The sequence below is a fragment of the Bacillus rossius genome, chromosome 3 (genome assembly GCF_032445375.1).
Source record: "Bacillus rossius redtenbacheri isolate Brsri chromosome 3, Brsri_v3, whole genome shotgun sequence".
In the NCBI taxonomy this organism is placed as follows: Eukaryota; Metazoa; Arthropoda; class Insecta; order Phasmatodea; family Bacillidae; genus Bacillus; species Bacillus rossius.
In genome coordinates, this window is record NC_086332.1 from 60,205,382 (window position 1) to 60,220,452 (window position 15,071).

General features: G+C 34.1%; 1 protein-coding gene across 2 annotated transcripts in view; it reads left to right on the forward strand.

Moving 5' to 3' along the window:
* The window catches only part of LOC134530761 (bromodomain adjacent to zinc finger domain protein 1A), a 158,831-nt gene that overhangs the window by 25,375 nt on the left and 118,385 nt on the right, over window positions 1-15,071 (forward strand). For both annotated transcript variants that reach the window (XM_063365909.1, XM_063365910.1), the window contains exons 7-9: window positions 931-1,084; window positions 7,418-7,598; window positions 14,161-14,262. In XM_063365909.1, the coding sequence (XP_063221979.1) occupies window positions 931-1,084; window positions 7,418-7,598; window positions 14,161-14,262 (437 nt within the window). The remainder of the gene's footprint in view (window positions 1-930; window positions 1,085-7,417; window positions 7,599-14,160; window positions 14,263-15,071) is intronic.

The following is a 15,071-nucleotide window of genomic DNA, read 5'->3' on the forward strand; positions in this document are numbered from 1 at the left end:
TTGATTTGGTTAGGATAGTTACATTAAAGATACTTGGAAATCAAACATCCAGGGGGTAGGCGCTCCCGATCGGCCAACTTCGGAGAGGATCGGCATTTGCTGCCAGTTGCAGGACGGTAGCATTGCTGTCGCTAGACTCTTGTAAAATTTATGATGACTTTTCAGAATTGTTTTCTATATACTATTCACACGGACCTATATTATAACTTTTCTGCAGTAACTGGTTAATAGAAGTTCAAAATTAGGTATTTAAAATATTAATTTTCAAGTTTAAATGTTGATGTAAGTTCATAGCATTTAAAAATATGAATAATGATATTGAGATTTGGCATTTCAAAAGAAATGTAACTCCAAAATGAACTCCCTCATTTTATATAGCCGACCAGATTTATAGCACATAATTGTTAATTCACCAGGCACTTTAAAAAGTTTTCTGCAGTGATTTTTCTCAGTTAACAAATAAATGCCAAACTTGAGCTGTTTGCTATTTCTTAGACACATATACATCATTACTCTGAAAGTTTTAATCTGTTTTCAAAGACATGACTGGTTTTCTTCCTGTTATATCACAATTGGTCAATGAGTGCTAATTATGTCCCTGTACTACTGTTAAAAGTAAACTTGTATAATGCTACATGTGTTTATATGCCTTTGTACATATTAGTAAATAAAAGCTCTTTTTATCAGTGTAATTGTGATAATTTACCCTATTGTTGTTGAAAATAGTCTCAGAATGTTTTTCAAGCTTCCATAAGCAAGTTATTAAAATATTTTGACTCTTTGTTTCATATTTAATTTTCATGTGATGGTCATATATAACTTGAATTTTCTTTGAGGTTTGAATTTAAATTTTATAATGTTACAACCCAATTGTTTGAAGGTAAAAAATAATACTGTTTCTTTCTGTTTTATGTGTGTGTGCACGCCTAGGTCACCTCACAAGACAGCAGAATCCATGCTTTTGGATGCAAAGCACAGACAGCAGGAGAAACGGAGACTTCTCAGACAAGAGAAGTCGAAGTTGGCAAATTTCATGAAAGAATGGAATCGTGAGAGAGAGGACTTGGAGTGTGATGACTTAAAGGTATGTGTGTATGTACAAGCATTATATATAAATGTATTACATGTGCACGTGCGCGCACTCACATACACACACACACACAGACACACATACGAGATGGGCTTCGATTCTGATTCCGATTCTACTATTTCTCTGGATTCCAGGTTTGATTTGGATTCCAATTCCAAATTTTACTTTCTTTCTGAATTAAATTTTGGAAACTCAAGCTGAAGGGTAGTTTTAAGAATAACGCTTTAGAAGTCTAACTGCACCTACTTTTTTGACATAAAATGAGCATAATGAGTTCTTCCTCTTGGAACAATTTTTTTATTTTTTTACTTACACAATTTACCTCATTACCTCACAAATACAAATTCAGATTGCAACCAATGAGGCTCGAGTATAGTCATGGCACCACACTAAACAAGGCTCACAGCCAAACAGTAAATTAATCTTAACTATAATTTGGGCGGTGAAAGCCGAAACAGTAATTTTGACAAGATACAAGTTAGTCAAACTACGTTAAGGGCGTGGTCACCTCACACTATCACAAATAAATAAAAGTTACAGGTTACCATGACTCACCTCGTATACCTTGCCGGTGCATTCGTCGGAATACTTCTAGCAGAAGTGTACATGACATCCCAATTTATACCCCAATTAGGGCACTCTCGTGCGAGGACGAGAAAAGGAGGGGAGAGTAAGATAAGGGAGAGGTGGAAGTAGGGGAAGAGACTGACAAGGTGGTGTGACGTCTTCAGCGACTATATCAGTGAAGGTTGAGCAGTTCACAGTAAAACTTAGGCATTTCATTTAATGACTTTATGTATACGAAAATCCAATTTTTAACTAACTTATCTTTAAGTGGAAGATACGTAAAAATTTCAAAAATTCAAAAACATAATGATATATTAGTTTTAGTATGCAAAATACAAAAAAAAAGTGTTTATGATTTACAAGCAGTTGCAAGGAAAGTCTGGGATGAAGGGCAAGCACTACTTGCCTTAGCCAACTCGATAGTGGAAGAAGCGTTGAAAGCGACCAAAACAGAGTTGTTCGTGATAGTATGGGTGGAATCATTTCCTGCAATTTGTATTGTAGCTTGCCGTAAAAGTGGCTTATTACTTATTAGTAGAGACATGCATATTTCGCGATTGCGATAAAACGAATTTTTACGCGAATTTGAGTACATTTTTAAGAATAACGCGAATTTCTCACATTTTGGATAATAACGCGAAATCCTTGAATTTTCGGCGAACAGTCAGAACATTTTCCTCATTCGAACACGGCAATTCAATTTGTAAATACAGTAACAAACGTGAAACAACAAAAAACCAAAGATAACTACCCACACAGTGTATTTTATAACATGAAAAGTTGCTTTTATTTCTAAACATGTAAAAATTTAAGCCTAGGCGTGTAAAAGTCCGAGTAATTACAGCAGGAGACAATCTAAAATGTACTAGGGAAAAACGTAAACTCACGAATATAGAAACGTAACGGAAATGTCGGAAATGTCGGAAATATTACGTGGCTGATCGTAACATTGTAAGTGCTGATACTGTATTTATGTCACAACTTAGCCGAAATACTGGTACGAGACATGAACTTCACAAGATAAAATGAGTGGAATCTTGGTAACTGTTTTATACGTATTATATAATTTCGGAAGTATTATACTGTTGACGCATATTTTTTAAACTAACCATTTATTTGTGGGGATCGTAAATTATTAATTATTGGTATCAAGACATCAAGATGAACGTAAACTTGAACATGTCACGGCAGCGAGTAAGCGGGTGCGTATACCAATAAACTGGTATTAGAACTGGACAAAACTGGTACACGGGAGGTGGAGCTTATATTTTTTTCCGCTAGGCTCGCTTCTATTGGCTGGCTGCTGATGGAAGGTCACGAGTCTGGGCGGAGCATTGAATGAGTTATACTGCGCATGCGCAGCTCAGAGAACAGACGCCGCACTGTAACAACAGATGATTGAGTACAATGACCTTTCTCCGCGCAAGGCGCGCAATTGACGGTAAATTTTCATCAATTTGCGCCCCTTTTTTATTTATTTTTACTGTGTAATGTAGCCCGTTCTGAACGCGGCAGGATGCGACTGTATTTTAATTAACTTTAACGTATTTCTTACTTTTCCCTTTATTTACACTTTCCCGCTTTTTACACTTTTTTACTTTGTCCCCATGAAAAGTGCAAATAAGGGGTTTTGCTGTATTTTGATATTCGGCTCGCCTGGACAGTCGATTATCACGGTGTTTACAGCAGGTTGTTTCTCGAAGCGTTGTTCTCTTATATAGTCTTTAGCGTTGTTTGTCCATTGCGTCCATTTTTATTAACCAAATACCAAATTTAAAATGCAAACACGGTGACGATTCGTAACATTCTGTTGTGCGCAAGTTAAAGTTTAACGGGTCGAATTTTGTTACAGATAGTTTTCAACGTCTGTGAAATAAATTAAAGGTGTACAATTTAAAGGTCGGCTAAAACATTAGGCCTATTAAAATGCCTAAAGTGCCGGTAACTGCAAAACAGCGAGCCTCTGAATTTTCTCAACACGGACTTTATGCTAGTGATTCAACCACACTTTTTTGTCGTCACTGTAATGTCACCGTCTCTTGGGATAGGAAAGACTCATGTGAAAAACATGTAGGCAGTGAAAAACACAAGAAGCGTCTCTCTTCATTGCAAGGCTCATCTAGTGCGTCTGAACGCCAGTCGTCAATATCTTCAGCGTTTCAGACAGCAAAAAATAATGTCCAAAAAGACAAAAAGTTGGAATTTATAAAGGAAACAGCAGAGACCTTTATAAAGGCAAATATACCCCTTGAAAAGCTTGATGATCCTAATATCAGGGCATGGCTGAACAAATACATCGAAGGTGCTGGAGACATGCCACTTGCGAGAACAGTCCGTGAGAAATATGTAGGGGACATAGCCAAATGCAGAATTGAAGATGCCAAAACTGCATTAAAGGACAAAAAAATTGACATACTGTGCGACGAAACAACAGATAAAATGGGTAGGTGTGTATTTGTTGTTTTATTTAGAATTCTGAATCTTCAACAGGATAAACCAGAAATATTTGTTGCAGGAGTTCACTTTCTTGAAGCTGCTAATGCCACAAACTGTGTGAGGGCAATTTTAGATTCACTCAAAATGTACAATGTACAGTATGGTGATGTGCTCTCAGTAGTAACCGATGCTGCTCGTTATATGACCAAGGCTGTTAGTACTCTCGAAGTAATCCTTGGAGACCAGTTAACGCATGTCCAGTGCTGGGCACATAAGTTAAATCTTGTTGGCAATGTCTGGGTGAAAGAGTTGCCTGAGTTGAACAATGCTATGAGCAAAATAAAAAATGTGTTCAACAACACCAGGAAAAGAAGGCACCTGTATGCTAGCTTTCTTGAAGAAAAGCATGGAGAGAAACGTCCATTGTTCCCACTTCCTGTTGTTACTAGATGGAATTCCTGGTTCAACAGCGTTTTTTATGTAGCAGACTACATACATGACATTGTTGATTTCTGCAAAACAGATGAACTAAAGGCAACACAAAATTCAGGGGTTGAGTTTCTGTGTTCACTCACAGAAAATGACATTTCTCTCATTCTTTGTCAAGCTGTCTTTGTGAAAGAGCATGCCAAGAGCCTTGTAGAGCTAATACAGAAACTTGAAGGTTCTTTGTATCCAACTGCCCATTCACTATATGGGGACTTGCAAGGTATAAAAAAAAAATTTGAAAACATCACTCGTGGCATTTATTTTGAGGCAACCAGTAGAGCTTTGTCTAACATGCCCCCCGCTAAAGCTGCTGAAGCTAAAGTGTCCATCACAAGAACAGCAACACAAGCCCTTTCCAAACTGAACTCTCTCATGACAACTGACCCAAGTAGAAAGAGATTTGAAGCAATTCAAATTTTTAGTCAGGAAAGTTTGTTGCTTGCTAAATTAAACCCAGAAATGGTGCAGAAACTGAAAACTGTCCATAGTCTCTACTCCATAAGCACTGAAGAATTAACAGCTGGTTTTGGTCAGCTTCAGGACATTGTTACAAAACAAATGGAAACAGACAATTCAGTGGACGTAGTGAAGTCATTGAATGTAGTAAAGCTGTCACAGCCATTGTTTGCTTCCAGCTGCCTTGAAGCCATCTGGATGCCTTCTGCAAACGTTGACTGTGAACGATTTTTGTCCTCATATAACACAGTCTTAACAGACCGCAGGACAAATTTAAGTGAGGCTAATTTGTGTATCATGGCTACTTTTGCTTTCGAGAGCTAAAGTTTGAGGATTTTGTTCCATGTGTTTATGTCACTATTTTAGAGACTTCATATTTATTCTTGCTGGTTTAGGTACTAAAATATTTTCAATTACTGTATGTAAAAAGTGATGTGTAAATTCGATTGTAAATTACTGTTGCTAGTGCAACTGTACAATGCAAGAATGTGTCCAAAATTTCAAGGTATGCTTAGCTTAATTTTTTTAATTTATAGTGCTAAAACTATTTAAAAAATAACACCGCTTTTGATGTATGATAACACCACTTTTAAGGGTAAATAACAACGAATTTTGCTATAAAATAAACCCCAAAACTGCATGTCTCTACTTATTAGGCATCCACTTGGCCAGAACATAAAAGGAAGCATGCAAATTATACTTTGTCCATAGTTTAGCTACTTTAACATGGTTTAAATTTAGCTCATTGGAGATAATATTAGACAATTTCTTGTCTTGTAGTGACGGATCCGGACCTGTGACTAATAAAGCTCTGATTTTTTTTCAGTGTGGCTTCCCTGCAGTTTTCAGTGTGGGAATGTTCCTGATTCCCATTTGCATTGTTTCTTTTTTTTTGCACTCCTGAACACATTTCACATCAGGGTTTGGATTTGGCCTGGACTTTCAACTGTATTGCACGACAGTGAAACCATCCGGATCATGGTTGGCGTTCTGGATGTTGACACCGCTGTTAATGGCGCCATTTTTCGCACTTGAGACAGAATTAGGTCAGGGTTGTTGCTCATGGCGGCAGGAGTTCCGACACGTTCACGTACAACATTCTTGCCTTTCAAGCCACTAGATGAATTCATGACAATTTCACTATATGACCTAACATTTCCATTGTGCAAAATTAAATTTTATTTAATATAGTGAAGTTTTTGCTTAATTTCAGCAGTTTCAGATCGTGAATCAGTATATAAGGTTTTGAGAATAAAGTTTTCATTTTTAAGTTCATCAACCTTGGCACAAATAATCTCTACGGTCTTTAAAAGATCTTCTAATTTGAAAGCTTTAGGCTGAGAACTTCAATCAGAGGTTATTCATGAATGATGGACTGACTGGTAACTGTTTTCTTGGGCGATGATTTAAACATTTTTGAGTGATCAAACTGATTTGTTTCTAAAGTTAGAGCTGGGGTATGCAAGTCGAACCCCAGCAAATCTGACTGGATTCAAAAGTGACACATTAATGTTGACAGCTCACCATACAGATAAAATGTTAGACGGACTGATTCAGGCTGAGTGAGGTATGCACACGCACTCGTCCGTTGGCTGTGAACGCTCGGCCGCAACTGAATGCTCGGCCATGACTAAAACGCTCAGAAAACCAATTCAAATTTTACAATGAATCTTTTTGGCTTCATTTAAATTTTTTGTGAATGAGCCTCACTTGCCTTATGTATTGGTAACAAAAAAATAAAAACGATTATTTGATTTGAAATGTAGAGTTGAATATCAAGTTATTCACAAAAATCTAAAATTTTTTGAACAATTGCTGACCTGTAACAGTAACCAAATGAGTCATTTGTAACTGGAGAAGCACTAATCAGGAATTTAAATTATGAAATAAGTGATAGTGTGCTTGACCCATCTCTAGTTTTCTCTAAAAAGTATTGAAATACTTAGTCTAGTTAGTAATATTTTCTTGATGTGAATGAGAATCCATTGCTTCCTGCTAATTTCTGGGAACGAAGTACTGCATCAGCTGCTGATGTTTGTACCAAAATTACTTTTTATACCATATTTCTTTGGCTGGTAGGTGAGAGTGTGTAGGTATGGGAGGTTGCTAACGTCACTGTTTGTGCATCTTGTGGAGGGATGCAGCTGAGGGTTAATCCAAGCATAGTTCTTGATGTATGCTGGCTTACTGCTTGTTGGTCATACCTGTGTGGACCTCGAAGTTTGAAATTTAATGTCTGGTATTGTGGTTACTGGTGGCAACATCAGCCAACTTTTGCTGTGGCAGTTTCTCAAATGTGATGCAGATTGAAGGATGAAAAATCCTTTTTGGGTCATTGACCATTTATTCAAACACTTTGGTTGTGGATTTATTTTTCAGGAATTACCATTACCATCTATTATCAACTGTGGCATCCCAGACGAACATTTTGGAGATGTCATTATGATTTTGGAGTTCTTTAATTCTTTTAAAAATGAACTACCCGCAAAGAAGTACTTCCCTTACGGTCAGGTTACGTTTGACCTTGTGAAACGAGCTCTGCTAGCAAAGGAGGTCGCAGGTAATAGTTAGCATAGTAACTAGTGATGGCCCAATATCCAAAAATCCGATACCGATTCCGATATTTCCAAATTTACCGATCCGATACCTTATTAGAGATGTAAAATGTAAAATACCCAGGTATATATAATTAAGTGTAAATACCTTGGGTAATTACCCAGGAAAATACCCAGGTAAATACTTAAATTTCATAAATACCTGGGTATTTTCATTAAATCAATGATAATTTTAATTTTGTCGAGTTTTAATAATTTCACAAAGTAATATGTTACATACGCAATGTTAATGAAAGTATGTTGCAAACTTTAGCAGGTGATTCGTTATCAAAAACATGAAATAGTTATACCACCAATTTTTTCAAGCACAATTCTTACGGGGAAAGGGGGAAAAGCAACAGTGTGGAATATTTAGAAAAACCAGACAACTAAATTTTTATTTTGGGGAATAGCGAATAGGGTAATCTGACCTGACCTGACCTATTATTATCATGAAGGGGAGAGTTTTATTTTAAGGTCCCCCCCCCCCCCCCCCCCTTTCCAGAAGGTTGGATAATTCAACACACTAAAGATTTATCAAAATATTTTAATTTTACTCCACATCATTTTCCATACTTGTCAATATTAACCATTTAAAATTTTTTAACTACAAATTTTCCCTAGAGAATAGTACTACGCAAGAAAATGGCGTAGTGTAACTCTAAGACTTGACTACACATCAGTGTTTGAAAAGGTTTTACAATATTGCTGCAATAGAGAATTTTCTTCATATCTTCAGGACACTTGAAACACTTTTTTATATGATTTGTCATTTTATTAACATTAGAATGTTTGTATTTTTTACATCAGTATTTACATTCCAGTCCTTTACTCTTCTCTTTAAAAATATTCCAAGTTGGCCCTTATTTTCTCCCATATTGAGAAACTCTTTAACAATGAAAATTAAAATGAAAACATGGTAAATTGAACACAAGAAGTAGTGAGGTTATGTAACTTCCTTCACTGCATCATGTAACTCAATGAACAACATGGCTGCTAATCTACAGTGGTTCAGCGTAGCCATATTCTAAAAACAAATGAAAACAAAAATTTCCCTTAAGAAAAAAATTTATGTTTTAGATTTAGAATAACTAGCAAATTTTGTGAAAATTATAATCTAAAATATTGAAATACATTCTGCTATATTTCATTACAAATTTCAGTGTATTTTTTCACTTTATTTATGATTACTGAATGGTTTTATAAGGTTAATTTAGTAACAGATAAGCATAAAGTTACAGCAATAAAATCATGAATATGCCATATGATTATACACTTAAAAAGTGATTTTACTTTAAAAACCCTCATTTTGGGTATTTATCAGAGGCAGGGGTAAATACGTAGGTAAATACCCATTTATTAATACCCTACCCACCGGGTATTTACCCAACTCACAACACTATACCTGATACTCGATATTCCGATAATAGGCCTATCTCATTTCTATCACTGATTCTATAAAACTGTGGTTCTGGAGTACTGTTAGAGACAATATTGAAAAATGTTAAATATTTATAAAACATACTTATGTGAATGTGTATTATTTTTATTAATTGTAAAATATTGTAAATTCACATTAAATGAAAGCTAATAATGAAATGATCTTAATGGCCTACAAATAAGCTCTCTAAATTCAAGGACTTAAAAAATTAAATTTTTTTCAATGCCAGATAAAGCAATATTCTGGTGTAGGTATTACCTACCAGTATGCAAAAAACATATTGTAACTACAAGGAAACAAATTTCAGATTTTTGTGGAGAAATGTTAGCATTTGAATGTGTTCAGGTGAAAGGCGATTCCGTTTTTTGGTACAAATTCCACCTGCAGAGTTAAACAATCTTTCAGAATGAATTGAGGTAGGTGTAAAGCCATGATATATTCTGGCTAACAATTTCAGTCTCGGAAAGGTAGAATTTGCTTTCCAGTACACCAGTGGGCTGTCATTCCATTGTTCTAGTGTATCACATTAAAACACATTAAAAATACATGAAAAGTAATTTCAATACAACTTTGAAATGTATTGCAGAGTTTAAAAAATCACACATCTTTATTTATGTTGTTGAAAATGCTCTCAATATAGCCAACATAATACCTTTACTGCAACTTGCCCTACTTAAACACGTTTCATATTTTAGCTTTTGTAAAACTTACGTAACGTCTTTGTATAGAACAGCAGTTGGCTACCATGAAACGACACGGAAAGAAAATGCCTGTTATATCAAGCATCAAAGTTATTCTTCTTCATGTTTACTTACGTCTACACCACTTATTAAATTAAATATCGTAATTATTTTCGTTTATGTTTTCAATTTATGTACACTTAGTGAACTTTGAAAATTCATCAAGCAAAAACATTTTGCGAATATCTGAAACGAATAAATATGCACTAATGACTGGGATTTGTGTACACATGATAGAATTGTACCGTCGGGATGCATTGCAGTATCAGAAAGAAGAAATAGGCTTGAAATTGTTTCAGTGGAAAATATGCTTGGAATTACTAGGTAATATGGTGACGTGAAGAAAGATAAATTACGCCAGCGGAAAATAAGGTTGGGATTACGGTTAAGGTTATGTGAGAAGTATTATTGGCGAGAGCAAACATCGGTTATCAAAATATCGCAAGTATTTACCGATGTCCGATATTGAAAAATGTGTCGAAATTACCGATCTCCGATATTGAATATTGGGCCATCACTAATAGTAACTTAATAGTGACAGTATAAACTACCTTTTTTTCTAATTAAATTACTTGTTTAGTGATATGTGTTTGGGGAAATTAATTGTTTGTTTAAGAAAAGTTTTTGCAGTAATTTTTTTTTGTGCTGGGTTTTTAAGGGAAGGGGTGAAATACCAGCTGCTTTCCTTTTAGATTGTGTGTTATTGGTAATGGTCCGTCAACTGACAAAACAAATACAATTACCAAAATTATTGTTGCTTTCAAGTATAAAATGTAAAAAATAGTTCAGTTATTAATTATTTGTCAAATTAATTTTTTCTGCTTCCATTTCGTGAGACAGTAGCGAAGTAACTTTGATTACATTTTGAATGTTTAAAATTCTGTGTACGTATAGATCACATTCTTTTTTTGTGATTATGTTTTTATGCCATCATTATTTGTTTTGAGTTTGAAGTGTAACAGGTGAGTTTTTGACAAGTTCATAAATTTACTTACATCCAAGTGAGGTGTTAGCTTAGAAAGAATAGTTTAACAATACCACCACAAAGTTATATATACAGTAGAATAGATTTACATAGAATTTTTGACGAAAACTTAAAAGTGCACTAAGCAGTGCAATAAAGTATAGTGCATACCGTGTTTTATCGCATAATCGTCGCACATTTTATACTAAAATCAAGTTTGAAAAGTAGGGGTGTGAGATTTATGCGGGGAAAAAATTTTTTTGTTAATTAGTTATTCATAAAAACAAAACCCTTTCTTCAACTTTAAATAGAAATACAAAATCTGTGACACAAATGTGAGCCTAAACTAACGCATAACTATCGTCATAGTACACACCACGAAAGAGTGCGGGCCATCAAATGTAGTTAACTCGGCACTCGACAGAGAGCGTGCGTTGCATGCAATCGGCGCGATATCAGTATCTTTATTCGACTACGTATGCGTGCACTATACAGGAAGCAACATAACCAAACATGAATGGTGCCAACTAGTGCTGGCTACATTTTTATAAATGGTACACCGCGGCGACGCAAACGAACAGATAAAGGTTATAACGTTTAAAAAGTCTTTAAAAGAAATTTTACACATTAGAAAAGTCATATTTCCGTTAATTTAATAAGTAAGTGATAATGTCAGAATAAATATTAGATTTATACTTAAAAATACGTCATTGTATACGGAAAAAATACCCAAAGTGCTCGGAATCTAATAGTGGGACCAAAAACATTATGTGACGTTTACGCGAGAGGGTCCCCCCCCCCCCCCCCCTTCCCAATTTTGACGTCCTTAAATATTAGTGCAACGATTATGCGCGTGTGTCGATTATGCGATAAAAGAGGTTAAATGAAGCTTTTTTTTAAATTGTTAAACAACCAACTATGTATTTTTTGTGATTTGTTCATTCATGTAAATATCTAGTAATATATTCATTGACTAGTACTAATGGCTAATAAAATTTAAATCAATAACTAAGAAAAGTGTTTAATGTATCCTCTAAATGTTACATTGCTATTTAAATGTATAATTAAATTTTTGTGTGACTAAGGTTAAGTTCGTATACAAGTCTTATACAATATTTTCAGCAAAATTTTTATTTTTCTTAGCGAGATCAATAAATGTTTACCTATGATGAAATCAGCTGATTCTGTTTACCATAAAAGACAATTAAGACATTAAAAAACATTAATAGACAGTGCTTCATCAGGGTCAGTTTATTTATGATTGTGACTCGTCTTACCAAAACTAGGTATTAATAGGGGCTGGAAAAATTAGCATCAATTTTTTTTAAATGTTAAGTCTCTCATATTTTATAAAGTAGCATCAATTATTGTGAAACTAGCATTTTTAATGCAACTTTTTTAACTTAATGTTTACATTCTAAATGTTTGTGAACTAAACATCCATATATCAAATATAAAATTACTTCCAAATAATACACTAGTTCAATTTTTTGATTTTCTTTTGATCCTTTCTAGATAAAAATCACAGAAACAATTTAAATGCTTATTTTAATTAAATTGGTAGTTTAATGTGCTAGAAATTATTTAATTGCATGTTGATTAACTGGATTGATTGGGTTATGAATGTAACTTAACTGCATCACAGACACATGTTGATGTCGGAACCATGCTGGTAATGAACAATAGTGTAGAGAACGATAACCAGAATATCACCACAGGGGTCAAGTGTAATATTTGGGGGAATGCCAAGTTTTTATAGACTTGCAGTAGTTTACGTCATACTCCCACTAAAGCAAAATGTGAGTGCAGCCTTTTTTGTCATCTTAATAGCCAGTCATACATCTTTTGTCTGTGAGATGAGATAATCTGTGGCAAAGATGGTAGATATGTTGTGTCTGCATATTAACTGAAGTGCAGATAAGTCTTAAGTGACAAACAAAAATCAAAATAATTTAATTATACATGCACATGTGTCCCAGAAAAAACTGTAAGTATGGATATAAGGTGAGTTCTGCCAAGGAAAGTTTATAAAACTGGAATTTGTCATTCTAATTTTGAAAACTGTCAAAAATATGTAGCAGTTGTGTAGCATTTCATTTTTTTTTTTTTTTTTTTTTTTTCAAATTGTAGCATTGCAGTATACATGCCTTTTCTACTAATAAAATTGTTACTAAGAACAGGTTAGGTTGCCAGTATATTTTATTCTGAATTTGTAATTATTTAATAATCATGTTTCTTCTGTCATCCTTTCAATTTTGTTTTGCTACTTATATTTACCTAATATTATGTGTAATGAGTTTTTTATATTATTTATTTAAATTTGAAAATTGTATTATAATTATATATTACGTTTTTATTAGAATGCAGATGTTGCATAATGATTCTAGAACAAGGGATTGTGTCTGGGGTGATGTGTAGATAGAGAGCGGCATAAGAGGCCTGTAAGTGCGAGTGAGAACGAAACAGTGATTCCCCAGTAAGAGAGAGACTGTAACGATATCTCGTCACTGCGTGGGAACTGGAGGAGAACTACTCTTCCACGGTGTTGGAGAGAGAACGAGAATGTAAAGTCCCTGGCTCTGTGTATAGAAAACTGTTTTCAATGTATGTCTTGTATTCCTATTGGCTTGTGATTTGTAGTGTGAATGAAGCGTGTGTGTGATTGGTCGGTGAGGTCATGTAACTGCCCTTCCTGCGTGGAGAAACCAGTGCCATGATCTCACCAGTCGTCTGTCGATCGCCGCACCAGGAGGGCGTGTTCAGTAGCTTCTCATAAAATATGTAGAAATGAAGGACTTAACCTATGTCATTTTTTGTTACGTAACGTCGCCCGAGCTGCGAGCGATTCTCGACAGGCGGCTGTACGAGTTGAATGCGTGAGCAAAACATTGAAAGTGATTGGATGCGGTTGTTTCATCTTTCGGACAATAAAACTCTCGAATGAAAAAGAAATAAATTCTTTTTATTTTATATAAATAATCATAATAAAATGAATGATTGTTTATACTAACTATATGAAAAAAAGCATTTATCTATAAAATTAGCTCAAAGGTTGGAACCTAGCAAAAAAAACAGCATTTTAAGTGTAAATTAGCAAAAAAATAACCTCTATAGCAAAATGTTAACTTTTCCAGCCCCTAACTATTACAGATATGGGCATTTGCATATTGTGGTGATTGTTTTCTTTTTACTTTTATACATTTTTGTTTTTTGTTCAATTTATTCACTCGTGCAAATGGCTTTTAACACTATTGAGCATTCAGTTTTTGAATTTTATTATATTTGTTAAGTATTTTGTCAAGTTCCATAAAAATAATGGAAGTTTTTATTTGTGCAGTACTTAATTTTCATTATTCAATAGGTTTTTTATAATTTCATTTCAGGCCCTCTTTGTGACATCTTGGAGCTTTTGCTAACAACTCTGTTTGAAATGCAGTCCGATGAAGAAAAAAAAATACATGATGCAGATACTCTCAAGACTACAGGTAAAAATATAATTTTTGTTCTAGGTTTTGTTTTGGTAAGGCATGTATAAATGAGTTTGTTTTTAGTATACTTATTTAAAACTTTTTTCGTAGTCTTTGTACATTAAAATATCAAAATAGTAGGTGGCATTGATGCTTGAGTATTACTTTCGTAACTAATGATTACCAATTGAATTATTGAACATAAAACTCATAATAAGTTGTTAACTGATTTGGTTACAGTTTATCACACATTTTCAGCAAGTAAATAAAAAGCAAGTGTGTCAAAAATAAGTTAAATTTATGTATTATGAATAATGATTTATTGAAAAGTATAATTTTATATTCCAGATAAGACTAAATAAATGTAAGTTTAAATTATTTAATACTAGTACTAATAGTTGAGCAAAGACAAGTTATTATTCAGAAAGACAAACTTTCTCAAAATTTGGCAACATCCTATGTATGCTTTGGTGAATATTGTATTTTCATGCAATATTAATAAATTTAACTGTTAAGTTTGTGATGCTTTAAGATTACCACTATACATATAAATTTTACTAGTTTGGTATGCGTCTGAATTTAGTGACAACTTACATGTATTAGCAGTCACTTAATTTTTGCAAACAAAATCAGTTGTGCAAGGATTATGTTAGTAAACATAAAAATAGAGGATGTATCAAAAGTTTTTTCCCTTATCGCTTGGCAGTATAAAAATTTCAGGTGTATCCTCTAAAAATGGGGAGGAAAAAAACAGTGTGCAAAGTGTTGATTTTCCTTCAACATTTTTAAGTAGATATATGTGCAGCTCGAAAATGCATACCTCTATA